This window comes from Penicillium chrysogenum (genome assembly GCF_028827035.1).
Source record: "Penicillium chrysogenum strain IBT 35668 chromosome Unknown utg000004l_segment0_segment0, whole genome shotgun sequence".
Classification (NCBI taxonomy): domain Eukaryota; kingdom Fungi; phylum Ascomycota; class Eurotiomycetes; order Eurotiales; family Aspergillaceae; genus Penicillium; species Penicillium chrysogenum.
Window position 1 is genome coordinate 1275344 of NW_026622752.1, and position 27035 is coordinate 1302378.

Sequence of the window (27035 nt, forward strand, 5' to 3'; positions counted from 1 at the left end):
ACGTTCATATTTATGTCAATTAATGTAGTGCTAATAGCGTCAAAATGGAAGATACCTTTAGCGTCTAGAAACTCTCCAGGGCTATCCGATAAGCTGATAAGAGCTCAACTCCGCTCATCTCCAACTGTCCCAACTTCATCTCCAGGGCTCTTCATCCTTTTTCATACCTCACCAAGTTGGATCGGAATCATGGCTCCATCAGCTTCCTCCAAAAAGTCCCGACCTCTTCTAATCCCACATAAACGCGCTCTTCTACCGTTACAAACCAAGAGCCGCAAAGTATACAAAGTCCTCAATCCTAGCGCCATCCCCGCAGAGACGAGCATGAAACAATCATACGAAGAGGAGACGCAAGAAAGGAATAAGCCCGCGAGTTCAAGCGAGCATAATAAAAGCGCAGTTGAAGACGAAGACTACGAGCTCCAGCCCCCGCACTTTGAAGTCTCATTCGCTATGCCGCCACAGCCCTTCCTCGACCCACCGACGTGGGAAGCGATGCTCAAACACGGCCGCGAGAGACTAGCAGCACAGTCAATAAAAGATGAATCGGGCTTGGGCGCGGGTCGGGAAGATGAATCGGCAGAGCGGGTAAGACAACGAGTGGAGCGCGAGACGGAGTATGGGTCTATGGCTATTCGGGGCCGGTCAAGTGTACGTGGACGTGGGAAGAGGGGGAGGGGGAGGGGCAATGTGTACTGGGGTGGTAGGCGTTGAATTGATGGGTTTAGAATGGATGTGCATTTAGATACCCCATATTTGGTTGCCAGGCCAGATTATGACCTTTTGAATAGTGCGCTGCCTTATACAGCCCAGGCTTCATTTCAAATAATATCTTTCTTAAATCTTTTGGTCAGTGTAATATAGCGCTAACCTGGTTTTGCTTTCATAGAGTACATCCCGATGTGTGCTCATACACTAATACATTGAATTCAATGAACTCAATTACACCCAGTCCTGGAGCCAATGTATCATTGCTTCGTAGACCATCTTATGTCGCACAACGTGAAGGTAAGGGGCAGCTTGGGAACCCTTATTCGGTCCTGGACTGATAAACAGGCTGTAAATCCGATCTTTACACATGTATTTATGATATGAGTAAACAAAACAAGCTAATGGTACATCTCAGAGGCCAACAGAGGAAGAAAAACAATGGAATCATCATCATGGGTTCGTGTTTCGTAATCATCATAGATCTCATATCAAAAGATCATCTCAGGGCATCGAAGCAATTTGAAAACCAAAAACAACAAAAAGGCAAATGCATCGTGAAATCGTCGGGCAATTGTTTGAAATGCGTGAAACATATCCAATCATAAATATGGGAAGAACATCAGATGAAATGGAAAAATGGAAAAAGGACATCATTTAAGTCATCTCATAGCCACCTCGGCCGTAGCACTGGATGCCACGTAGACAGGGCCGCCGATACTCTGCTTGAGGATTTCCCTCCGGACAGCCCGCTTTCTCTCGTCTCGTCGCTGGCGCACACGTCGCAGGCGATTCCGCACATTACGCCATGACATTGACCGGAACCGCAGTCCCCAGCGAGAGAGAGACCGGAAGGGAGTTGGGTTTAATGGGGATCCTGTTCGGAACATGCCTTGATCAACCAAGCTACCGTTGCTGGTCATTCCATTGAACAGGCGTTTCATTTCTGGGCTGCGCCGCGCCAGAGCAGCTGGGCCGTCGAAGACGATGCGCCGCTGGGGCAGACCCAGAGAGTTATTTACGATCAAGGATTCATCGGGGCGCGGTAAATCTTCCCGCGTCGGCGAGGATTCCTTCTCCGGGGACCCCGGTACGTCTTCCCAGAATCCGCGAGGCCGCCAAAACGGATATAGACGACTGTCCATTTCCATTCCTGCAGTTCGGTTCTTGGCGGATTTCATGGAGAATGACCGAGCTATAGTGTTGAAAGAATCCGACCGAGGGCGTGCGCTCCAAGTACGACGGACGGAATTCCATCGTTGACCGAGGCCTTTGTTTTCATCCTGGGCGTCAGGTAATGGAAGCGGGGGATGAGGTCTGGTGGATGGGGGTTTGGGTGGAGGGCGAGGATTCTTTAAAGGCGAGTCGACATCAAACGTTGCTATTTGTGATGGATTGTCGGGTGTGCGAGGGATTTGGGGAAGATCATAAGAAATTCCAAGCGCTTGTAAAGGGCGTCTCGAGGAGGCTCGTACTCGAGGGTCAACAAGCAGCAGTGAGTGATTGTTGTGCGCGAACAGACTAACGGCTGTAGCCTCCTGGATTTCGATAGGTCCCGGCGAAGACGATGGAATCGAGCCTTGGGTGAAAGGCAAAGACGGAGGACGCAGGGTTGCCATATCATCAGAGCTAGCAAAGAGGGCATGCATATTGGGAGGTTCGAGTAGACTACGGCGGTCAGGCGAAGCCAAAACGTTGTGACGAGGCGGAGACACCGGCTGATGCTCCGGCTGATGCTCACGACGCTTTTGCATCTCGAGGTCAATGGCTAAGTCATGGCTTCGTAGACTGTCGGACGTAAGCGAAGTCGCACGAGAATTGTTTCGGCTTGTTGGCGCAGAAAGCGACGAGCTTCGGGGTGGTATGGCGGGACGATCGGTGGGACGACTCCGCAGGCTGTTGGAGGTGAGAGAATTCGCGCGAGAATTGTTCCGACTCGTTGGCGCAGAAAGTGATGAACGCCGGGGTGGAATGACAGGCCGCCCCGTGGAACAGACTCTTGAATCTGTCTCGCGAGATCGAGTTGACGTTGAATCAGAGACGGTGCGTTTCTTCTGCCCTTGGATATCTGTGCGGCCCGTTGATGCTGTCGGAGGACGACGGCCTGATCGATGAGAACCCGGTTTGGAAGAAACATGACTGTTAGGACGGGAGCTGAGAGATGAACTTCTCTCCGGTATGACCACCACGTTGATAGTTTCGATATTGGGTTGTATTGCACTGTTGCTGGTCTTGGCCGAGAACGACATCTCGGATGGTCCGCTTCGAACATCCTGGTCAGAAATTCGAGCGGATTTGTGAACCAGGCGGCGTTGGGATTCAGCGAGGGAACCATAAGATGTACGCTCAGATCTTGTCATGGGAGAGCTGGCAGACCGCAGAGAGCTTCTTTTTTCGGTATGTCGGAGAATTCGCTGGGCTCGTTTCGGCGAGTCAATTATCATAGCCTCAACAGTGGATGCCGAGGAGATGACCGACAAGGGACGGGTATCTGGTCCACCAAATCCCGCTGGGCAATCCGGTGATGGCGACCCAATATTCCCATGGGACTGCTCCATTGAGGTACTTGCTTTGACTTCATGCGCACCATGGATCCGGTCTCGCAGACTTTTCTCCTTCATCAAAGAGGCATCCAGGTGCATTACATCCAGGGCAGCTTTCCCGGGTGTTGGGTTATATACTGGTTGAGTGTGCTTCTGTGCAGACTTGCGCTTTCCAGCTAACGGTGTTGGCGACCCATCGATCGGGTTTGCGGCCCAATGCCCATCAAAAGACTCGAATCCGGTGTCGCATTCGGTTCCGCTATGCTGTTGGGAAGCAGATAGCGGAGATCCTTTTATATTTGGAAAGTGTGAAAGATATCCATTTGAAGCGGGTGGCTTTGACGGTTGCCTCCTTTGTTTCGGTGTCTGGGTCGTGGTCTGAGACACGCGAACCGGTGTGTCCATATCTTCTTCCGACGAGATATTCTCCAAAGCCGTTTGGAATGAATCAGCCCGAGAAGATGAGGAGAAATAATTAAACTGGTTCAAGGTAGGTCGCTTATTCGAGTTCGTTCGGGGAGGCGTCACATCCGGGGTTGGAGGCTTAGAGGGTCGGCGAGGGGTTAACATCCCAGATGTTGGTATGTCTGACAGGGAAGAATTCATTTTCTGTGTTTGTTCGTCAACCACGAGTTCTTCGTGGCCTGCACCCGGGGGTGTCAAGGGAAGCGACGGTGTCGCAGTATGTCTCCCATTCTGATCCGGAGAGACCGGTTGGATGACTTCGATGCTAGGAACGATTACACCCCGCCGAGGGAGTGTCTTGTGAGACCTTAGTAGCGGCCGTTCGAATGCTTGCAAATCCTCCGACGACCCCATCACTTCCACGCCCGGCATCTCGGAAACAGCACACCCACAGAAACCTGGAGCATCCACGGTCGCTTTTGTGAATTCGATTAACGTTTAGATACCTTTGGGTATCATAGTACGGAGTAGGAGAGAGAGTAGGATGTCTCGTTCAGAGTATCGCAGGGGTCGCATTGCGCGTGAGCACTTCGCGACCAAGATGCGACCAATAGTCAAAGTCAAAGTCAACGGTTCCAAAGGCTTTGCTTTGTCTCTGTATGATGCAGGGGGGAGCCGATCGTCCGAAGTACATTCGAGTCCACCACGAAGGACAAACAACGGTTCAGTACGGAGTACGAGACATAGGCATATCCTTTCAGAGATGAAGACTCGAGCTCGACCTGTCTCTGTGCAATGTGAGCTGTAAGGGTGGGGATGGACGATATTGGCGAGTGGCTGGGGAGTCCAGTCTCAAGCCCTCTTGTCTCCGTGTTTCAGCTAAGTAAGAGATAATAAAGAATAGTCATTCCAGTAACGTAGGATAAAAGAACTAAAAAAGAATACAGCGTTCAAAGATGCTCGCATGAAAGATTGAATAATATGACGAAGAGGGTGCTTTCGTGCCACTTTCCCGCTGCTTAGCGCCTGTTTCCTATTTAGGTAATATTGATGCCTTGGGGCCTCACCTCATTGAGATCACACTGGTGATCACACTGCAGATCCATCACACTAGCTTCTATGGAGTAGATATGAGGACCCTCTCACATTCCGATCTTGCCATGGCTTGGGGTTGGTCTTATTAGTACTATTTTTTGGATGTGAACCAGTGGTTGGTTACTGCGTCCAACAATGTATGATGTATATGCTCGACCTCATCTACAATGTGGACCATGTGGAAATGTCAATACTGCTCAGGCGTACGGAAGAGTAAAGTCGCCTGTGATCTCATGGCTTTATCACAGCCCTTACTTGGCATTGCTGGCCCTTGATGCAGGTCTCGAGACATACATACATTCCTAAGATGCACATCGTTATTTCAGGGCTCTCAGAAATGAAAAACTATAGATCCCAAGCAGCCCAGCCCAGCCCAGCATATCATAATATGGATCACAACATACAAAGAACAGTAATAAAACAGTGCCTCGTAGCATGCATGGTCTTGCATACAACACATCTATTTCTAGCTTTTATTCCAAATTTCGCAATTTGAAATCGATCCTTTATGCTTGATTGGTCTTCCCTTGGGTAGACCAAGCTTTTTATCCTCTTGTCTATTGATCTCGCTTAATGGACATGGCTTCATTTGAAAACACGTAGCCGATATTGCAGTACAAATAGATCGAGAAATGAAAGACAGTAGGTGTCGAAAACCTGAATTGGGTTTTACGTTTCTAGCCTAAGAAGCCCTCTATTTGGCATCCATTACTTATTCATGCTATTCAGTGTGCGTAGCCACTGTATACTTGTACTGTGGCATCCAATATCACTTTCCATGTCGGCAAATATTGAGACACTCATTCAGACCCCAAACATACGGTGCGCTAGATCCAATAAGGGTTAGTGTAGATTTCCAGCTCTGTACAGACTAATGAAAGAACAAGAATCTATGATTAGAAGCTAGAAGGTTCCATGCAAACTGAGTTAGGTGACCAGTACTCTGTTAGCACCATAAGATGGCGTGACAATTTGTACCTGCAATCAACTGCTCTGGTTCCTGCTCCTCGTATATTCACAAAACCACTACCCAGCAACAGCATGGAATCTATTCTATCTGCACATGAAATTGGTGAAGCGCTTCCCGTTCTGATCATTCATGGATGGCAGATGGAAGGAAGAGCCGAGGAGGTGGACTTTGAGCCGATTTTCAACAAAACACCGGGACTTTGCCGGATTTATGTGGACCTTCCAGGCATGGGCGCAACACCTGCGAATAATGTCAAGGATCTGGACGATATATACCTTCGCCTGGTGCAATTCATTGATTCCCGACTTGGGAATTCAAGATTCTTAGTTGTCGGCTCATCATGTGGCGGCTACCTTGCACGTGCAATAGCTCAAAAATATATTGAGCAAGTCGATGGTTTACTATTACGTGTGCCGCTTATTGAGCCAAAGGACAGCGTACGCGATCTCGATGCTTTCAAACCTTTGGTTGCAAACGAGCAACTCATGTCGAACATATCAGCCGAAGACAAGGCACATCTTGGAAATGTTCTCGTTCAAACGCCTCCATACGTTAAAGCTTTAAAGGCGAAATGCGAGGGGGTTTACCTTCCAGCGGAGAAAGCAGCAGACAATAAGGTGTTGGATCCGATCCGAGCAGATCCACATCGATATCAGTTATCCTTTTCGCTCGACGATCAAAGTGCTAAGTTCTTTGCACCCACACTTGTTGTATGTGGTCGGCAAGACGAGAGCGTGGGTTATCGAGACAGCCTTCGCTTGCTGGAGTTGTATCCACGATCAACTTATGTTGTTCTAGATCGTGGTACGCATGGCCTTCCTATCGATGAGACTGGTCTTTTTGAAGCTCTTGTTCGTGATTGGATAACACGGGTTGGTGAATGGCGAGTTCACTCGGAAAGATAAGAGCTATCCTGTCAATAATCTCTATACAAACTCCCTAGGTAATATCTAGAATTTAAGTGGTCAGACAGGAATAGAGGTATCCCTATGTTGTATAAGATCCGACGGAATGGTAGGTTTCACGATTAGGTGGGAAGGGGAATGAATGATTTAACCTGACATGATTGCCCTAGAGCACATCGTAAATTAATGTTCCCATAACGAGTATAAGTTGTGGTGCTGGAGGGCTGAACCTTCCAGAGATGCCTACGGGTGGAATTTCTGGGTAGTTACTAAGCACGCTACGCCCCGGGGGACCCATGGCTACGCTATATGCAGTTGAACTCTTTTAGCAGTTTCTCTTATATGACTTGACCTATATGGCCATGTGGAGCCAAATATGTCAGGATGTTCCTGGGACTTATATGTTGTACATAAACAGGGCCCCCGTATCATACTTATATGCACACTCCTCACTTCCAAGGCATGTTTGCGTTTATGTGTGTTGGAGCATTCCGGGGAAGGGTTAAGATCCGCACCATCGCGGGGCTCCCCGTACGAATAGGAGACTTCGAAGCTTAGCGGATATTCTCAGAATGGTAATATAAGACATCATCATAGGATAAAAGCACTATGGATCCGTGAATCCGGAATCCCTACTCCCTACAGGTCCAATGAGTCCTAGCATGTGGCAACGGGTGATGACGATATCAATCCCCACACAAGCCAGGGTTTCAAGGCTTTTGGAATCAGGTCAAACCAGCATTTTGTATGAGGAAAAAAAAGATTACCTTGATAAGGTGGTCTGGGAATAGTCCAAGGAAAACAGAGGATGACCTATACAGGTTAGGAGTTGGCAGGGATGTCCGGTCTCTGGTCTCTGCGGATAAATGGCCCAAAAGCAAGAATATCCTAAGTATCCTAAGTATTCTAAAGAGATACTCATCAATTGAAGAAATTCGAGGAATGAAGATGGATGATTACAGTGGATCTCAGTGGCGTTTCATGACGTCCCGAGAGGTCGAACCTGAGAAGACACTGGCCTTGGCAGATGACATCGGGAAAGATCTCTCATTTCGTCATAGCTCTCCCCCGCCATCATCTCCTTTCTCCTTTTTTTTCCTTCTCTTGATTTGTGCCTTTCTAGTCTTTCTAGTCTTTCTAGTCTTTCTGGTCTTGCTTTTCTCTCTATCCCTCTTGTTTGTTGGGGAAATTCCATTCTTCAACTTGTCTGACTTCCCACCTTGAAAAATTCCTGCGTCAATCGCCATCCTTCTTCTTCTCTCTCTCTCTGTTTCCCTTTCTTCTCCGAAAGACATCCAACACATCTGCTTATGAATTACGATCCTTCTTCGATATCATGAGTACAATACAGAATATCAAGAATTTCATTCGACATGGCAAGCAGGCCCGCCTTGTCACCCCTCATTCTGAGCCCACGACCGACGTCTCCACCATCCATGCAGAGCCACAACGCCAACCGATAGGGCAATATTCACCTGCTCTCGAGGCTTTTGGCCCCGAAGGTCGAGCCAATGCCGTCCACAAACCTGATTCTCAGGTCAGACAGGATCGCTCCGTCGAAATCGAACGTCTAGTCGCAGAGGAGAACATGAACCGATCGAAAATGCCCAAATACCCCGGTCTAGAGCGCTGGATCTTGGTAGAGAAGATGGGCGATGGCGCGTTCAGTAACGTCTATCGTGCCAGGGATTCGACAACGGAATACGGCGAGGTGGCCATCAAGGTCGTCCGCAAATTTGAAATGAATAGCAATCAGGTAGGTTCTGCCGCAAGGTGCCTTTCTTCTTTTCCCTATAGGTTTTGTGTTTCCGGTTCTTCGTGGTTACTTGGGTTGCAATATGTCTATAAACATGGCCAATACGTTCTGTAGAACGATCCTCAATATCCAACGGTCAAAAAGATCCCCAAGGCGGCGGAGGTGCGCAAACAATTCTTTCCTGACTCGACTTGCTTCCTGGCAATAATGACTTGTGTCTGCCGGTGAAACGACACGCTACCCTATAACATGCGACTGCCTATGTGCGTGGCTGCGCGTCTTGCCTGGTCATTGCTGACTCTAGTCTTTTAACAGCGGGCAAATATTCTCAAGGAGGTTCAGATTATGCGCAATCTTGACCACCCCAATGTCGTCAAATTGATCGATTTCTCCGAGTCACGGCAATATTACTACATCGTCCTCGAACTTTGCCCCGGGGGTGAATTATTCCACCAGATTGTCCGATTGACGTATTTCAGCGAAAATCTTAGCCGCCACGTCATTCGCCAGGTTGCGGACGCAATTGAATATCTACACGAGACATCAGGTGTCGTTCATCGGTTTGTCATCCCGTCAGTAGAAATCTGGTCTGGCGAAAAGCTAACATGTTTATGAAGTGACATCAAACCTGAAAATCTCCTATTCTATCCAATTCCCCATGTTCCCAGCAAGAATCCGAAACCTCAACAGCCAGGGGACGAAGACAAAGAAGATGAGGGAGAATTCATCCCCGGAGTTGGCGCGGGTGGTATCGGCAAGATCAAATTGGCAGATTTCGGTCTATCCAAAGTGATTTGGGATAGCCAGACGATGACGCCTTGTGGTACCGTCGGATACACAGCCCCAGAAATCGTCAAGGATGAGCGTTACTCCAAGAGTGTGGACATGTGGGCCATGGGTTGTGTTCTCTACACACTCCTCTGTGGGTTCCCTCCGTTCTATGACGAGAGCATCCAAGTCCTTACCGAGAAGGTGGCACGCGGCCAATACACCTTTTTGTCGCCTTGGTGGGATGATATTTCCAAGTCGGCCCAGGATCTGATCTCGCATCTCCTCACCGTGGACCCCGAAAAGCGTTTCACCATTAAGGAATTCCTAGCGCACCCCTGGATACAGGGTACCAACGAGGAGACTACTGCCGCAGAAGACGCACCCCCTCTAGCAACACCCCACCTCCAGACCCCTGAGAAAGCCGCACACCAACTCGACTCCTCCGGCGCCGAACACGGGCCTTACCAGCCCGCCAGTGCCCGCTTCCTCGATCAACCATCCGTTGCAGCAGAGCGCCGCATGGACTTCCGATCTCCAGGCGCTTTCAACCTCCGTGAAGTCTTTGACGTTGGTTACGCAGTGCACAGACAAGAAGAGGAAGGAAAGCGCCGCGCGAACGCGCGCCAAGCCAACCGCGGTGGAACGGCAGGATTCCAGTCGGCACTGGGTGCTCTCAACGAAGATTATGACGACGAGCCTGAATACAACCACGGTCTCGGAGGCCAGCCACCAGCCAAGGTGGCCAAGAGCCAAGGGGATATGGCCGGAATGGAAGCCAAGCTTCGATCCACGAACCTCGGCGCGCAAAGCAGCGCTGCACAGGCACGACAACCACCCAACCAGACAAAACCCAAACAGGGCTATGGTATGCATGACGCCAATGTCGCTAATGCTGCAAAGACCTCTATTCGCAAGCATCAGCAACCATTTGAGCTTACTCTGAGCGGCTCCACGTTGCTTGAGAAGCGTGGCCGTCGTAATCAACCGGTGGCATAGACAGGATGTATTTCTTCCATCAGGTCATGATGTGATGTCTCCATAACTTCTTTGCACTTTGTTGATGAGCGATATGTCCACAGATATCTCTTGCGTTTGTTTTTGTTTTTGTTTTCTTTTTTTTTTTTTTCTCATCGTCATTTTCACTTTCTTTGTTCGGTTTTTCAAGCTCTTTGCGCGTTATCGGATCGGTCCCGGCGAGGAACCTGCACGCTACATAGTCACAATTGGAAAATGGGTGAAGTGGGTTTTCTTTACGCTTTCTCTTAAGTTCTCGGGGAGCTTGCTTGGACTGGAAAGGAGTTCTTCCTGGTCTTTTATTTTCTTTTTCTTTTTCTTTTTGCTAGGGTTACCTAGGTATGTCTATCCATGTTCGCTAAGGATTCAATAAGCATATTTTTTCAATATTCCAAGGTTGGAACCTTGGAAGGGTTCATGTCCATATAATCTTCTTTTGGTAGCAGTCTCCAATTGGGGATGCAGCTAACCCATTCCTGACCACTGGTCTATTGGGGTACGATCTCTTATATCATGAGTCCTTGAGACTATTTTCATCCGTATATGACATAGATCGGTATTAAACTATTCTAGGCTAAGCACATGATGCCATTCACAGACATGCGTAGCACAGGTTGTTATTGGCAAAGTATACAACATGGACATCCAACTTGGAATTAAGAGGGAAAAACACGAATTTGGTATCTTGATTGGTATCTATGTTCAAGTCCAGAAGCCACCTAATGGTTACTGGATTATAATATATGACGACAACACTCTATCCGGTCCGTAGATTCCCCCGAGTGCTTTGAGCAAGTCAATCCATTGGCCGAATCGGTCAGATCGCAATGGCAAGGGGACGGATCCGCAATATATGGATGCGTTGTCCTTTTTGAGTCGTTTCCTATCTTGCACTTTCCAACACGAGCAAAAGACTGTGTGAAAATCGACAGTATGCAAGACAGTTTTGGCACACTGAAACAGGAGATTCAACCCCTTGCTTCATCTTAAAGAGTCTGCTTGCCCCGAGTCTCGATGGGTAGGAGACACATAGCGACAAAAGAAGCCAGAATCAACCCGCCAGACGCATAAATAGGCGCGTTGGGGTTCGCACTGCCAGCATAGATGCCGACAAGCGGAGCACAGAGACCCGCAATGCGGTTCAAGCAGCTGGAGATACCAGTGCCAGTACCGCGGTTCGGGGCGGGGAAGGTCTCAGGGGTATAGGCGTAGAGGACACCGTACATGATGTTCTGGAAGAAGGCCTCGAGACAACTGCACAGGAGCTGGATGTCGGAGTTTGTGGATGTGGTGAAGCAGAACAGCAACACGCCAGTGATCAGGGTGGAAATGGCCATGGTGCCCTTGCGACCAACGTACTTGATTTCGACGGTCCAGCAAGCCAGAATGGAACCAGGGAGACCGACGATGGAGGTGATGGCGTAATTGCGGTAGGTGATGTAGTTCGAGTTTGTCTCGCCGCCGGATTGGGAGAGGTACTGCGGCAAGAAAGCGTTGAAGAGAGGATAGCCCATGCCGATGGTGGTCCAGCAGAACCAGAGCAGAGCGGTGTTCCAGCCCATGCGCTTGTTGGCGAATAGGGGCGCAATGCGCTCCATTGAGAATTTGGAGAAGAAACGGCCCACGATTTGGGAGTAGGTGAGTCCTGTCTCTTTTTCGTGTACCTCGGCATGACCACCGATTTCGTTGAGGATATCGTTGGTCAACCAAGTCTTGGCGCCGTTCTTGTACGCGATACCGTGAACAGAGGCGACGGCTTCTTCCTGGCGGCCACGGGAGAGCAGGAACTTGGGCGACTCATACAAGTGGAAGCAGAAGAAACGCAGGATAAACATGACGAAAGTGATGGCACCCAGAGTGAGGACCAGATAGCGCCAGCCCATGTTCTTCTCCTTAGTGCAACCTTCATAGCTGGTGCAGCTGAAGTTGGGGATGAAAGCCCACGCAAGCAGACTGCCGATTAGCTGACCAACGGGCCACCAGACACTCAACATGGTCAACAGGTTGCCGGAGATAAAGGGGAGGAACTCCAGGAAAAGGGCACCATCAACAGGCAGGTTACCACCCACACCAAGACCCAAGCAAGCGTACAAAGCAGATGTTCTGCATTCGTGATTAGCGACAGATACAGAATGCTTCATTCATGAAGACTTACCCAATCCAAGTGGGGCCACCGGCGGCAGCAAGACCAAAGGCACCAGTCAGGAACAGAGTGGCGTTGAAAGCAAGGCGACGACCAATAATATCAGAAGCGATACCCCAGAACGAGGCACCAATGCAGAGACCCAAGAATAGAGCGCAAGTGCTGAAACGCACCCACGTAGCGGAGAGTCCAAATTCGTAGGAGAGAGGGGTCAGCGTCAGGGCAACTCCCTACACATAGTTAGATTTGATCTGTGTGATCGGTTTGACTTGATCTCCTACCTGAAGCCAAAGGTTATCTGCTGTCCAGCCAAAACCACAAAGGATGAACAGCTGCCACTGGTACCGGCCCATGCCGATATCTTGCAGAGCTCTGTTGATCACCCTTGACTTGCCTGTGTCGTCGAGTTAGATCAAAAACCCAATTGCATGGGGTTGCCACACGGGGACCAGTGCGAAAATCCGGGAGGAACATACGGTCATAGGCAGAGTCATTAGTAGACGTGGAAATATCAGACTCGACTTCTGCACGAAGGGCTTCGAGGGTCAGGTGAGTTGAGTCCTTGGAGCCAGCAGCACCATTCTCTGAGGAAGATGAGCCGTCCAAACTCCGGTTGGACTCCTTGTCTGCCTTTTCCGAGAGGGAGTGGGCAGGTGCCTGGGCGAGTGGGATGACAACGCTGGGGAAGGTCGGACTATCCTTTTTGAAAGGGTTAAATTTTTCGAGTCCCATAATGACGGTTCTATATGGCGCTTTGTGGAATATATTTTTCGACTGCCTGGGATTTGCTGTTGTCCGTCAAGTATGTCGCTTTTCGCACGTTCTATACCGTTCAAGTATCGCAGGGGATTCCGTGAGAGGTCGAGGGTGGATCTACAGATGTGGGGAGCTGCAATGGGGTCATATATCGTGAATCCGGGGGCAATCCGCTGTGGGCCGAAAGTGGCGCAAGGACAATGGTCGATATATACTGCTGTCGAGGCTTGCAGATGGGCTTGTTTCTATCGATACTGGATTTGTCGCAATCGCTGTCGATGAAATGGTCGCCGGGTTGGTGCAAGGTCGCTTGCTACTGAATAGCGAATCCGAAATACCTCGTGCTTGGCCTTTGTTGGAATTGATTTCTTTTTCTCTCACAATGTGGTGATGAACAATAGAGATGGTCAAGAGCGTGAACTAGAAGTTCTGCCACAAGGATTTAAGATAAAACGCAAAGAGACGGAGCTCTAGTAAGTAATTGAGAAAGGGACTTGGGAATTGACAGAAGAGGAAAGAAGAGGAAAATAGAAATGAGGGATTGAGGTGCTATATAATAAATAATATTAGGAGCATCCCAAGGATAGGCAATACGCCTGCTGTTTTTCCCTTTTCTCTTTTCTTTTCTTTTTTTCCCTTTTCTTTGTATATATTACCCAATGGTTCTTCTTAGTACGAGATGTCGTAATTGGCCAAGCCCGAAAAGCGGGACTGCCCAAGGGTGCACAATGTGTGATGTTGATGTTCTGCTGTTCTGCTGTAATTTGAATACCAGGGAAAAGGGACCGTGACTGGGTCGGCCCCGGGACTGGGGTAGTCGGGTGTTCTATGAAGGCCGAACATATTCCCGAGATCATGCAATGGATATTAGAACCTTGGAATGTATTCCAGACTTGGCAAGTCGGATATGGTTTGGCCACCGCCCTATAAATGCACGCATGTCGCTCTGGAATACTTGCCAATATATAGTACTTGTCACATTTTGTTTCCTTGTAGCTAGGCTTCTATAGCCATAGTTGAATCATATCCTCATACTTAACAGTTCAATATTGGTAGGTAGGTAGATTCAACAGTCAGTCATCTTTTATGGCAGGACCGGCAGAATCCAAGGGCGGTCCGCCGAAGGAAAAAAAAAAAAAAAAAAAAGAGGCTCCACCATGGCGTATTTTATTATTGACGTTGTAATAATTCACAGCCGCACAGGGAATGGCTTAAGATGAATCCCTCAAGATCTCGGTGAGTGACGTTGGCCGCTTTTACTTTGTAGCACGGTCCTTCTATCTTCTCGGGTTGAACGCCACCAAGGCAAATCCGACATAACACATTCAGCCTTAGGGGTCTTCATCTGCTCTACCTTTATACATCTAGCTACTCGGTATGCTCGGTATTGGATATCAGACGGTCCCATATAAACAGCATATCATGAGTAGCAAGTACGACATATGCAGTTTGGAGAGTGTCGAAATGATGAACAAGTTTAATGAGACCTCAGCCGAGACCCCATTGGCCTCCACGACCCACCGAGAAAATTTTTGCAAGAAGGCCACTTGATCCGTACGGCGTACGGAGTACCCTCTCGCTACCCTTATTTGGGGTAAAGTATTGAGAGTATTGTACGGAGTACGGAGTACTCCGTACTGAGATCTAGAAACCGCATGCGTGCTCCGTCACCCTCGATTTTGCTTTTCTTACCTCTTTCCCAAGACATTAGAGAATATATATATATTTCAGCGCTACAGTATATCAACAAACTCCGACCCTTGTGAAGATCAAAATCTAATGCTACAACCTTATAAAATAAGTAAAAGTCAAAGAGTTGAACTCAACTAACGTTAAGACCGTAACTCTTGGCGCACATCTATGCCGCATTCAGAACAATTCGCGCACTTGACCAATCACAGCTCGTAATATCCCTGTCACCTTCGGTACACCTTCCTGGATAAATTACTGTCACTTGCCGTTTTGGGTTAAGCCCGGTGGTATGCCGACGGTAGCCTCTCGCCCGCTCGGCAACTGCTCATGTTCTCGCCTTGGACTCTACACTGTGGAGAATAAGTGACTCTCGGCTACAGGCTATGGTACCTGTGTGTCGAATATCCTCAATACTATCCGTTTTCTTTTTCCAGGGCCGAAAGTCAATCCGCAAGCCAGGAGGTCCAAGAACCATAAACATCTTCCCACGTGCCGTCCCTGCATCTTGGCAATTCAAGGAATGAACCACTGTGCATGCTTCGATATCAAAGTTCCCGATGGATTATCTTGTTTTCGCAACGCATGTGTGTATGTAGTGGCAGTAATTGTTGCCTCCGCTGAGGATGCATTGGTTTAGCACTTTTTGGAGACTGGGTTGAAGGGCATGCCCGACATACTTTATGCATCGTACCATTGCGTGTCCCTTTGTAAAAACACAACTGATAAATTTCGAGCTCCACACTGTCTGAGCAAAGCACCTGTTAGCGGCTTATGTTGTACCTATACCTAGCCAGGTGTTGTGCGCCATTTCTCTGAGCTATACGAAGTATCTTGTAGGACACTTCACGAGATTGTAAGCGCGCTATGCAAGTTTTCGTGCAATCGAAATACAGAGGTCCATTAATTGCATTATATCCTGTGCAAGACTAACATATGAAGGCGTTCCCAGGCCCGCCAATACTTTATTCTATGTACATAATGAAGACCTAACCGGGCAAGATGTTAGACGTCCATGACAGTCAATCCTATGGTTCTCCCACTTTGAACAACTTAAAAAGCACCGTTCCGCTCGGTAAATAGAAAGACCGCTTATACTTCCTATACAGTTGTCTTGCTATGAACTCTGGGTATGTGAGGATTCCGCCTCTGCGAATCAAACACTAGAGTTCCTCGGTTCGTCTGAGCAACCATTCAAGGTGACGATAAGCCACACGAGGCTGGTACTGCGGTTGCATATGACCAGACTGGTAACTCTGAGCCCACATCAAGCCACGCTCATAGTGCTGAACACCCATGACACCCTGAGGGCCATCAACGCCAGACTGGCTATTCTCCGCAAAAACATCGGCATACATCAGATCCGGCATTTTGATATCGATGGGGGTATCAGGCTTCTTCTGGAACCCGAGATGGCCGTTCCAGGTCATATTTTGGATAGCCAAGAGCGTGCCGTTGGTGATGACAACCATATCAAAGTCACCATTTGAAATGAGGACGCGGTTAGTAGCCTCAATCACCTGCGGCAAGACGTGCTCGATCGGGTTCGCCGAAATATCGCCTTCTCGCTCCGGGCCGGAGTCGCCACCGACGTACACGGGCTCAAGGGAACACCCGCTCCAGGCCGTCTTGGGTGCGTGTAGCGCTCGCTTGACGTCTGCACGATCGAAGTAGACGCTTGAGCCAGGCGCTTGGTAGTCGAGTGAGGTGGGGAAGGCGAGAACATCCCAGAGGAGAGGGCACATCTGGTTGATCTCGTAGACGTCGAAGCACGGGTTGATGTGGAATATTTCGTTGTTGACGAGGCTAAATAGGTCGCAGTCGTCGTCTAAGGAGCTGGATAGCAAGGGCGGCTGGACTTCGGGTGGTGGGAAAGTAAGGTACTTGTCGATGAACTTCTCGTATCCGCAGGATTTATGCTTCTTGTCGAGCTCCGCCATGAATGATTCGTTGAAGTTGAAGAGGTTCAGATTTTGCTGGACAAAGGGCACAACGGGCACTTCTTCCTGCACAGTGTCGAACTGTCCAATGCATGGGTCGTATGCCAGCGCACCTTGGTAAATAGTCAGTTTGCATCCCAGCCTTTTAAATATCCATGATAACTCACCATCTAGATCAAAATATTCCTTGTCTTTCTCATCAAGCATCGCGGCTGAGATGTAGGGCACGTAACGTCCAGCATAACTCTCACCAGTAACATAGATCTTGAAGTTCTTGATACCAAAAATCTTCTGGAAGTTCTTAAAGAACTTGACAAATTCCTGTGCTGTTTCTTCTTGTGAAACAGCAGTTGGAGTGCCGACAGAGTAGCCTGTTCCGACGGGCTGATCGACCCTACGAGATATTAGCAAGATTTTGGGCTCGCCTGCATGACAACTACTCACCACAGCACATTGGTCAAGTTCACCCAAGCATAAGGGTTTTCCACTGGGGCAAAAGTACCAGGTTGCCATATGAACCGACCAGTCTCTTGCAGGAAACTTTCCATCGAACTGCATCCAGGGCCACCGTTGAGCCAGATGGTTACTTCGTCCACAGGCTCATTAATTGTAGGCTGAAAGATGAAGAAGAGCGATCTGGAGCTATTGTTCATATCAATTGGCACCAGACCAGAATACATCTCGCCTATGTCGAATGGAACCTCCGGCAGAGAATCTACCAGGTAACCTATAGGTCTATTAGGATTATTGTTGCTGACAATAATATAGCTCCACACTCACGCTTAGTGTTCTTGTTTAAGAAGCGGTAGTCCTTGTCCGAGTTCACATGTTTCTGGTTACGAGCCTCAACTGCTCGTTTGGCCTTCTCTTGCGGTGCACGCGCTATCTCTGCAAAGCGTCCATGTTTGGAAGCAGTCGCAATATCCGATCCCAAAGAAAGGGCCAGAAGAGCAGATGTCAGGACCGATTTGAGTAACATCCCGGACCAGTCGGTATAAATGGGCCAGGAGAAAGATAGAATGTGTCTCTTTTTTATCCCCGGGGAGGGGACGCAGCTATATACCACCCCCGAAAAGCCCTACAAATAGCCCCCTAATCGTGTACTTGCTAGGCCCATTTAAATTAATAAAAACCCACTTTACCAGACGGAGTGATTCCAAGTGGATGATTGGAAGAAATCGTTAGCTTCATGCCGGATGATGCTTCTTCTGCGCCACCTGGGCACAACCCCTCGTTCAATAGCAAGTACCCACTGATATCGACTTCGGCCATCCCGGAGCCAACCCCGGAAAAGAAGGTCACCTATGGATCTACTACTTCTATTTGTCCCTAGTCTAGGTGTATCACAGTTGTTTCATCTACCTTGTTGGATCATTACAACGACGAAAATCTTATAAATGGTTTCTAGAATAATTCGGCCGCATTATGCACAGCTATCATTGGGACCGGATGCGCGACGGATTCCGGCGAGATCGACGGTTATCTATCACTTTGGGATAGTAAGCTCCGTGTGTGAAAGCGGGGGCGGCTGGCAATTGGTCTGGCGTGCTTTTTATCCCGGCTAAGCATCGTGTGAGGATAATCGGCCTGCAACGGTCATATCGGTCTGATAGGCGAGGAACCTTCTTGATAGTTATTCATATGCTGTACGTACTGCTCGGCCCTCCGGTCAAAACCTCCCCTGTGAATATCACCTTACTATCCCCTTCGGTGGCTAGGCTCGGCATGCCGGGGAATGCTGCCATCGAAATGATCACAAGAGATAAAGGCGATCGTTGTACGGAGTGTGTCTGACCCGAGGTTCCCGCAGCCTTGGTATAGATGTTAAGCATGCCAAGCTTTCAAATTGGCTCCGGAGTCACTGGCTTGAAAATATTGGCTGTTCAATGGGACTTGCTTTCTGCAACAGACCCCCTTTTTGCCAAGAGGCACCAGCCGGCGTGATTAGTGTCTATTGATATACTCGGTTCAAGAAGAAAAAAGAAAAAGAATATTTGTATTTGTATTTGACGTCGCCATTATCTAGCTAGCTGATAGAAATCAAACCAAAAAAAATGGACTCGCGGGGAATCGAACCCCGGACCACTCCCATGCTAAGGGAGTATTATACCACTAAACCACAAGCCCAGTTTGATGAAGGAGGCAGCCTATTAGCGCTATATAAGCTACTTCAGAGTTCTTACCTGGGACTACTCGACATACCACCTTGGAAGGTTCTACCAAGACTGACTCCCAGTTTAGTTATATTTTGAAATATGAAATATCAAACATTTATTGCTTTCTGACCTAACATTTGAAGTTTATATGAGGTTTCCACGGATTCAATGGTCTATGATACTCGTCGAAAGAAAAAGAAAACATCATAGACATCGTAAATATATATCTACCCGCATTATCCTTGAGTTCGTAGACCTAATTAATGTCTTAATATTTTCTGCACGCCAGTCCAATTCTCTATTTGTTTGAAAGTGATGCTCCTTATATCCAAGTATAACATAATATATGTCCAATTACAAATGATTAATGTTATGACCGATATAGATACTTACCTAGGTACATATGTATGCGCTCCGCATGCGTTTCGGGTAATGCCTCGCGGAGATCGGAAGTTCGGAAGTTCGGAGTTCTGCCTTTGCTGAACTGCTGTCAAGCTATAGCCGACAGACACGTTGAATCATATCCCGTACACCGACAATCTATATAGATAAATAAGACACAGATTGCCATTCAATATGATGCTATGATGTCAAAAGTAAACTGTTAGTGATTTATCTGGACTGTATTATGCTGCTCAATTGAAACAACCAACATCATGAAAATCCCATATAGTAGTTATCGAACAAACAGTATGTGTATTGTATACATATGCTGTAGACAGAAGAATATCCCCAAGGTCCCGTCTGAATTCGGACGGGGATCCACTTCCCTTGCCCAATGATCACACGCCCTAGAATTTTCAAGAACACCATTACACCCATTACACTTCGGAGACCCAATGGGAATAATTCCGCGGAAAATTATCAGGGTCTGGGCACTTTTGCATATGACTCTCTTGGAAACTTTTTGATTGCTAATACTTCCCCTCCTTCAAACTTCTCATCCTCAACAGGATTTCTTAGGAGAGAATATTATAGCTCATTCCATATAGAATGTCTACCAATGTCGGATCTGCCAACAAGACCGGCGACCATGAATTTGATATCGTGAATACCCAGAGCACCACAACAGCCCAAAGCACCACACCCTTTGATGAGAAGACTACTGTTCACACGGACAATGAAAAATTCGACATGGAGGCTGCCCCAGAGCAAGAGCCCAGCCCAGAGGATGTATACCGGACAGCATCTACCGTGGCACCGTCCCAAAGATCAACCAGAAGAGATCCCGTTAGTCGAGTGACCACAGACGCCGAAGGGAACACCTACCCAGAAGGCGGCCTCGAAGCCTGGTTGGTCGTTCTGGGCAGCTTCCTCGGTCTCTTCGGATCGCTGGGTCTGGTCAACACCATTGGCACCTTCCAAGCATATATCCAGACCCATCAACTGAAGGAATACAGCTCGGGAAGCAACGGTTGGATATTTGGAATGTTTGCTTTTCTCACTTTCTTTTGTGGAGTTCAAGTCGGTCCCATCTTCGATGCTCGAGGCCCACGCCTTCTCGTCTTTGCGGGTTCCGTGTTTCAAATGGCCATGATCATCCTCCTCGGCTTCTGCACCGAATACTGGCACTTTATGCTGGTCATCGGTGTGCTAGGTGGAGTGGGTGCGTCCCTCATCTTCACACCGGCGATCTCGGCGATCGGCCACTATTTCTACGAGAAACGTGGAGTCGCTACTGGCATTGCTGCCACTGGTGGCTCTGTCGGGGGCATTGTTTTCCCTCTCATTCTACAGGACCTCTTCCCCAAGATTGGCTGGGCCTGGGCCACTCGGGTTGTCGCTTTGATCTGCCTAATTGTGCTATCAATTGCAAATCTCTTGATCAAGTCTCGACTCCCGCAGAAGCCATTTTCCAAGGAGAACGTGCTTCCTGACTTCCGCATCTTCCGAGACCCGCGATTCGCACTTACCACTGCCAGCGTCTTCTTCATCGAGTGGGGTCTTTTCGTGCCAATCAGCTACATTTCATCCTACGCCCTCGACCATGGATTTCCCACCAAGTTCTCGTACCAGATCATTGCCATCTTGAATGCCGGTTCATTCTTTGGGCGATGGCTGCCCGGCTTCTTTGCCGATTTCCTTGGTCGCTTTAACACTTTGATCGCGACGGTAGCACTTTGCGTGCTCTGTAACGCCTGCCTGTGGCTCCCTGCTGGAGATAGTTTGCCTCTGCTGGTCGTTTACGCTGCTCTCTTTGGATTCTCAAGCGGCAGCAATATCAGCCTGACGCCAGTCTGTGTCGGCCAGCTCTGCAAAACCGAAAACTATGGCCGGTATTACGCAACTGCCTATACCATAGTGAGCTTCGGGTGAGTGTTTTTTTCTCCCCTTGTGATGTCACCTGTGTATCCGTAACTGACATACTTTTGCCACCAGCACTCTCACCGGAATCCCAATTGCAGGTGAGATCCTGGCACGCTGCAATGGATCCTACTGGGGCCTTATCACCTTTACTGTCTGCTGCTATGCGGCTGGCCTTGCATGTTGTACCGCCGTAAAGGTCATCCAAGTTGGCTGGCGTCACCCTCTCGCGATCTATTAAATATTTGGATCCGATATCCGGGACTCCGACGCTGGTTTTATCTGGTAATCTCGACACGATTTCACGATTTCAAGATGAGTTTACATAGAAAAGTTCTTTTTTCCCCCTCGCCTTGCATTTTCTACCCAGCGTCCATGACTGAGTGATTTATTACACATAGTTGCTACTAATGTCTATATTTATCAATCTGTGCTTGCAATTCTATTGTTCACTGTGTCCTTCAAGCCGGGTACTGTTTCCGACATGTTCGGTTCGGCCCTTTAGCGTACAAATAGACTTGGCGAACGAACTGCATATGTGGCATTTCAATTGAAAAGATTTGCCTCCATTGAGGCAATATAAAAGACATAAATGTTGGTACTTCAGGGTCAGGTCCCCTGCAGGGCTGAACAGGGCAGAACACGTCGCACGAGATATCCGACAGGCACCGGATCTATGTAAACATCTAGTCACAATGATGCCTCTGTACCTTATCCAGCCACGGATTCCACCACTGGGAATGATTTCCAATAGGAGCAGACTCAGCTCTCACCATGGAAACCACAAAGACATCGAAAGCTTAACCAAAAACAAGCATCGACATCAGGCCTGGCCAACCTTGTCGCCGTGATGACATCGAATGTTCATCAATCCATCACCATTGAGTTTTCTAGACTCTCGCTACATATACGGCGTTATGCTCGCATCCCCTCCCCGACATTCTTTTGCTCCCGAGACATTGCTTTCCTTTCCTCCGTCTCGAGCTCATCCGGTGAGCATTTGCTTCGTTGCTATACTTGCTACTTGCTACTTGCTATCTAAGGAGCCCTGAAGGTAGAATTGTCTTCTACATCAGCCCATTCATCAACCCAACAACATCCGGAACCACCGGCGAACTTGCATTGGCCTCCTGTTCTCTCTAAATCGGCCACCTTTGCTCAATCGCTCTGCACATACTCGCGTTGGTTCGAATCATGTTTCCAAAACGATGCTTGATTCTGCTGGCCTGCTGGACTCTCCTGCAGAGTGCCGTGGCTGTCCCGGATGTAGCGCTAGAGCAGCCTGGCCCTGAGGATGATCGACTAGAAGAGCGTGACTTTGGCTTGCAGGAGCGAGGCAGCCGCCACCCTGCACTTGAGAGCTCGCTGCTTTCTGTCTTGACCGAAAAGTTAGCTTCGACCACACCGGGAGGAGGTGATGGTGGCACTACAGCCCCTGGCGGAGGCGGTGGTACTACTACAGTCCCCGGTGGAGGTGGTGGTACTACTACAGTCCCCGGCGGCGGAGGTGAGTAAACTACTACCTTATGTCGAAAGCACTCTTCTTACTCTCCCTGGTACTCAAGACGGCACTACACACACTGGCCCCGGCGGTGGAGGTACGACTGCTACTCCAACTGGCGGCGTTCCTCCGACTGGTGGCATTGGAACTACCCCGACTGGCGGTGCTACTACGACAACCGGACCTGCTCCTCCAACTGGCGGCAATGTTAGTCCTCCCCCAAGCGGCAGTGTTTCCTCTCCTAGCGGAACCACTCATATATCCACTCCCAGCGGAAGCCCCCACCCATCTCCCAGTCAAACCACCCACCCATCTCCTAGTGGAACCCCTCATACGTCCCCGCCTGGAGTAGTCACAGAAACTACTAACACTGGCCAGACTCCCCCTACTAGTGAACAGCCCAGCACTATCCACACATCTCCCCCTGGAGGTGGCAGACAGACGACCACCCCTCCTACTTCCCCCGGCGGTGGTGTGCCTCCCTCCCCTACTACTGGACCGCCGGTTTGCCCTACTCTTTCCTGTCCTGCTCCCTCCGTAGAAACACCGGCTTGTCCCGTTCCTTCCACATCTAAGGAGACCACGGTGGTCCCGGTGACAGTCACTTGTCCTGCCGCTATAGTGAGCACAACTACCGTCACTGTCACATCTGATGCAGGCTTGGGTGGAGGAGCAACGGGTTGTCCTTGCCCAACTGGAGCTGGACCTGGAGCTGGACCTGGAGCTGGACCTGGAGCTGGACCTGGAGCTGGGCCTGGAGCCGGACCTGGAGCTGGACCTGGAGCTGGACCTGGAGCTGGACCTGGAGCTGGACCTGGAGCCGGACCCGGAGCTGGACCCGGAGCTGGGCCTGGAGCTGGACCTGGAGCCGGACCTGGAGTCGGACCAGGAGTGCCTCCAGGTGGCACCGCGACAGCTTCAATAGCCACTGGTGTTGTCTCCCCACCTGGCAGCTTGACAGCCTCAGCGACCACCTCTGTCGCACATTCCCCAACTGGCAGCGTGACAGGAACACTCACCAGAACCGGCACCGGAACCCTGACTCATACCTTAACCCAAACTCGAACATCGACGCCTCTGATACCGACACTGACGTCGACGCCTCTTATACCAACCACTACTAGACAGCGTACAATCACGACAGGCTCGCCCACCACACCAGCTACCCTCGTGACTTTGCCTACAACGTCTCCACATGTCTCCCCATCCCCCGGAAAGCCAGCGCATATCACGCCACGAGCAATTGTCAACCCTGATGTTATTCGCCGACAGGTATTTAGCAACACGACGGCGACGGCCCATTTCACTAACATGACTGTTGCCGCGAATGCCACGACCAGTGCATTGAACATCACCCGTATTGTGACTGAGACGGCCACCGAGCCTGCGCCTGCTTTCTTGCCTCGCTTCCATCGTGGACGGAATCGTGGTTAGGTTGTTTGGTTGAATTGGGGAAGGGTTGACTGGGGTATTGGTTGGTTGTTTCTTGGTAAAATTTAGAGTGTCGGTTTGGCTATTGCCAATTTTTGATAATTATCAAAAGAAGTTTAATTTTTGCTCTTCTAGTGGTTGGTACCTAGGTGTTCTGTAGCCTCTAACAAAAAGGATTCTCTATCATCATTTATTATCATTCACTGTTGAGGCACTCATGCCAGCAATGCTTCCATGCAGTTTATTCATAGTTCGTGATGGTTTGTTGATTATAAAAATGGTGAATATCAAATGGGGGAAGGAAATATACAGGACACCGATCTATAGTAAGATGACCTTTCCCACTGTTGACAATCCCAGTTAATTTCCATCAATACTGGCCCTTTTCGTACAACAATGCTAACCCTAATTCGGGTTTACACCAATGCAGGATCTGCACCCAAGCTCCTACCAAAAGAAGCCTAAATCCTTTCGCTGTATACAGTTTGATCATGACAACACTGCACGCAGTAAACGAGCCTGATCTCACTGCATCGGCGCTTCGTATTTCAATTAGGACTGTCTTCAGTCAGTTTTTGCTTCTTCTTCTTCTTCTTCTTCTTCTTCTTCTTCTTCTTCTTCTTGATTTTGTCACTTCATGTCTGTTCTCACCGAGTCTTTCTGTTCTTCATTATGGAGGTATACGAAAAGAAGCATCTATTTATGCTTCTTTCCATGTATGAAGAAGATAGACAAAACATTCATTTTACTTTTCACAGTATACAAGATTGGAATTCGTATTCATAGTATTTTCGTACACTATTTTTTGATCTCAAATACATGCTGTATAGAACGCTGTTTCTGGAATCAACACCCACTACCCACTAATTAACTATCGTAACGGCAAAAAGATTGTAATGACAGCTTTTGACCTTATGTATTCTCTACTATTTATTCCCTCTTACCAAAATACGGATGCCATCAGGTAGTTCTGATAGGTCTGATGAGTCTGGTAATTGTGTTCCTCATTCCCCCCAATTCACCGTCAACCAAGGTACCTTTGAGGGGCCCCGTCTCAAAAATAACCACTCATCGTTTACATCTTAGGTCGAAAATCCTTGACATGCATAATATACAGAATTTGGGCAAAAATCTCAATAAAACGGAGAAAATGAAGAACGCGACGACGGCTGCATGATTCGAACATGCGCCCGCGAACGGAATTGATTTCAAGAACACATACAACATATGATTTCATTCCCTTGAGAAGGGGAACAGAAATTTGCATGCTCTGTTCGAGTCAATCGCCTTAGACCACTCGGCCAAACCGCCGTATTCGATGTTCTTCTTAAGTACGTCCGGATTTTTTTTTTCTTTTTTCCCCCAATACTATACTAGGGAGGCAATGGGAAGTTTGGTCTATTGCGAATAAGCCCTCTATTTCCCCAGATTACGAAGCCTTCCGGCATTTGCATTCTCCAAGCTCTCTAAGGCCTGTGAAGGAAAGCCTTTAATAGTTATGTCCATTCTGGGATTTCAAGACATGTGGTGATTTGCGTTATATTCCGTGGTAAATTAGTTACTTGGTAGTAATATGATGTTGTTGGTGTTGATCGAATTGGCCAGCTTGTGCGTATGACCTTGGGATTGGTTTCTTCTACCATTCACTAGGGCTTCTGCTATGTAACCTCGGATTATCTAGTTGGAGCAGTATCGGGTATCAGAAAATACACACGACAAGAGCTTGTGTTGAATGGTGCGTTGGAAGAGACTACTTCGGTTATGTGAGCAATAAACACAAGATTCTTACCATTGTCTATCTTCTCTAAAAACAAAAAACACAAATTGCAATGCAGAAAAGCAGCAGTAAAAGCAGTAGAACAGAAAATCCCCCAAACCCTGCCAGGCCTATAACCCATGCTCGATCCGTCTCCCTAGAGAACCAAACCTATCTGCGAACAAGACGCCTGTCATGCTGCCCAGACTCAGAATCTTCGACCTCCGCTTCCCATAGAACAGGTTGCTGCAAAGAGGTAGGGATGCAGCTGATGAGATCCGCGGCAACCTCTTCGTCTGTATCGCGGTCGTTATGCTTGCTGAGAATCCTGATCGCGGTAGGCAGCACAACCTCAAGGTTGCGGCACAACCGCTCGTACTGGGAATCACGCTCCAAAACTGCACTCGAGATGGAGATATCCATTTCGGCGGCAACTTCCTCCCGCAAGCAGGTAATCACATCGTCGCGCCGGTGCGGCTTGTGGAGAAGATGGAAGATTGCGTCGTGCAAGCTGTCCAACACGGCGATACGCCGCTGGTTATAGGGATCGTTGGCCAGTAGACGTTCAAACCATTCGGGCCGAGACATCGTAGGCGAATATCAGACTGCTGACAGGGGCTGGTTCAAATCTGCTTGGAAGTGGAATTTGCGGACGATTGGACAACCAAGGTGCAAATAACTAAATTGTCTGATGATCCAGAGTCCGATGTGTTCCCGGATTGCTAGGCTTGTATGAGAACTTGAGAAGGTGGTGGGCATCGGAGTTATTTATGCATTTGCACGAAGCAGAGTTGCAGTAATGGTAACAAAGATCTTATTTTTATCCTCCCAAGGAGAAAAAGAATATCGAACCTTTGACTACATTTCGGAAGACTCCCAGTTATGTTACCCCAAGAAAGAACTCTTCGCTTTACCCTGCTCACAAAGACACTATTTATATCCTATCAAAAGCGCGAATATGCTCTGTGGCAGGGGATGATAGTTGTAAGCCTTAGGAAAGAAACCGGTAAATTTTCACAGTTGCATAGGGATCGGAGTAGTAAGAGACTGGGCACAGCGCAATCGTAACACCAATGTCATATCTCTGTGCAGATATCTTGCTGGAAGTATCGATATTTGACACTCTTATAATGTTCAAGTTAAATGAGTGGACTCGATGAACAAAGGGAAAAGTACAAAGGGTAGGGCACAG

The 27035-nt window shown here is 48.6% G+C and overlaps 9 protein-coding genes across 9 annotated transcripts; 5 read left to right on the forward strand and 4 right to left on the reverse strand.

The window, feature by feature from the left end:
- Positions 1-189: 189 nt before the first annotated feature.
- On the forward strand, positions 190-714 carry N7489_006411 (uncharacterized protein; the record flags this gene model as incomplete). The annotated part of the gene is made up of 1 exon (XM_056712161.1): positions 190-714. One exon carries the CDS (start codon positions 190-192, stop codon positions 712-714), a length of 525 nt encoding a protein of 174 aa, XP_056565876.1.
- Positions 715-1370: 656 nt separating this feature from the next.
- N7489_006412 (uncharacterized protein) lies at positions 1371-4088 on the reverse strand (the record flags this gene model as incomplete). The annotated part of the gene is made up of 1 exon (XM_056712162.1): positions 1371-4088. The coding sequence occupies one exon, from the start codon at positions 4086-4088 to the stop codon at positions 1371-1373; it is 2718 nt and encodes a 905-aa protein (XP_056565877.1).
- A 1704-nt stretch (positions 4089-5792) lies between these two features.
- N7489_006413 (alpha/beta fold hydrolase) lies at positions 5793-6626 on the forward strand (the record flags this gene model as incomplete). Its single annotated transcript, XM_056712163.1, has 1 exon — positions 5793-6626. The coding sequence occupies one exon, from the start codon at positions 5793-5795 to the stop codon at positions 6624-6626; it is 834 nt and encodes a 277-aa protein (XP_056565878.1).
- Positions 6627-7962: 1336 nt separating this feature from the next.
- N7489_006414 (serine/threonine-protein kinase) lies at positions 7963-10149 on the forward strand (the record flags this gene model as incomplete). The annotated part of the gene is made up of 3 exons (XM_056712164.1): positions 7963-8382; positions 8698-8954; positions 9000-10149. 3 exons carry the CDS (start codon positions 7963-7965, stop codon positions 10147-10149), a joined length of 1827 nt encoding a protein of 608 aa, XP_056565879.1.
- Positions 10150-11153: 1004 nt separating this feature from the next.
- N7489_006415 (uncharacterized protein) lies at positions 11154-13042 on the reverse strand (the record flags this gene model as incomplete). The annotated part of the gene is made up of 4 exons (XM_056712165.1): positions 11154-12270; positions 12323-12540; positions 12592-12704; positions 12787-13042. The coding sequence occupies 4 exons, from the start codon at positions 13040-13042 to the stop codon at positions 11154-11156; spliced, it is 1704 nt and encodes a 567-aa protein (XP_056565880.1).
- Positions 13043-15918: 2876 nt separating this feature from the next.
- sxa2 (putative pheromone processing carboxypeptidase (Sxa2)) lies at positions 15919-17674 on the reverse strand (the record flags this gene model as incomplete). Its single annotated transcript, XM_056712166.1, has 4 exons — positions 15919-16808; positions 16863-17089; positions 17140-17422; positions 17476-17674. 4 exons carry the CDS (start codon positions 17672-17674, stop codon positions 15919-15921), a joined length of 1599 nt encoding a protein of 532 aa, XP_056565881.1.
- Positions 17675-19844: 2170 nt separating this feature from the next.
- Positions 19845-21396, forward strand: N7489_006417 (MCT family MFS transporter; the record flags this gene model as incomplete). Its single annotated transcript, XM_056712167.1, has 2 exons — positions 19845-21163; positions 21231-21396. The coding sequence occupies 2 exons, from the start codon at positions 19845-19847 to the stop codon at positions 21394-21396; spliced, it is 1485 nt and encodes a 494-aa protein (XP_056565882.1).
- A 953-nt stretch (positions 21397-22349) lies between these two features.
- N7489_006418 (putative extracellular threonine rich protein) lies at positions 22350-24090 on the forward strand (the record flags this gene model as incomplete). The annotated part of the gene is made up of 2 exons (XM_056712168.1): positions 22350-22662; positions 22721-24090. 2 exons carry the CDS (start codon positions 22350-22352, stop codon positions 24088-24090), a joined length of 1683 nt encoding a protein of 560 aa, XP_056565883.1.
- A 1924-nt stretch (positions 24091-26014) lies between these two features.
- N7489_006419 (uncharacterized protein) lies at positions 26015-26431 on the reverse strand (the record flags this gene model as incomplete). Its single annotated transcript, XM_056712169.1, has 1 exon — positions 26015-26431. One exon carries the CDS (start codon positions 26429-26431, stop codon positions 26015-26017), a length of 417 nt encoding a protein of 138 aa, XP_056565884.1.
- Between the last annotated feature and the right edge of the window lie 604 nt (positions 26432-27035).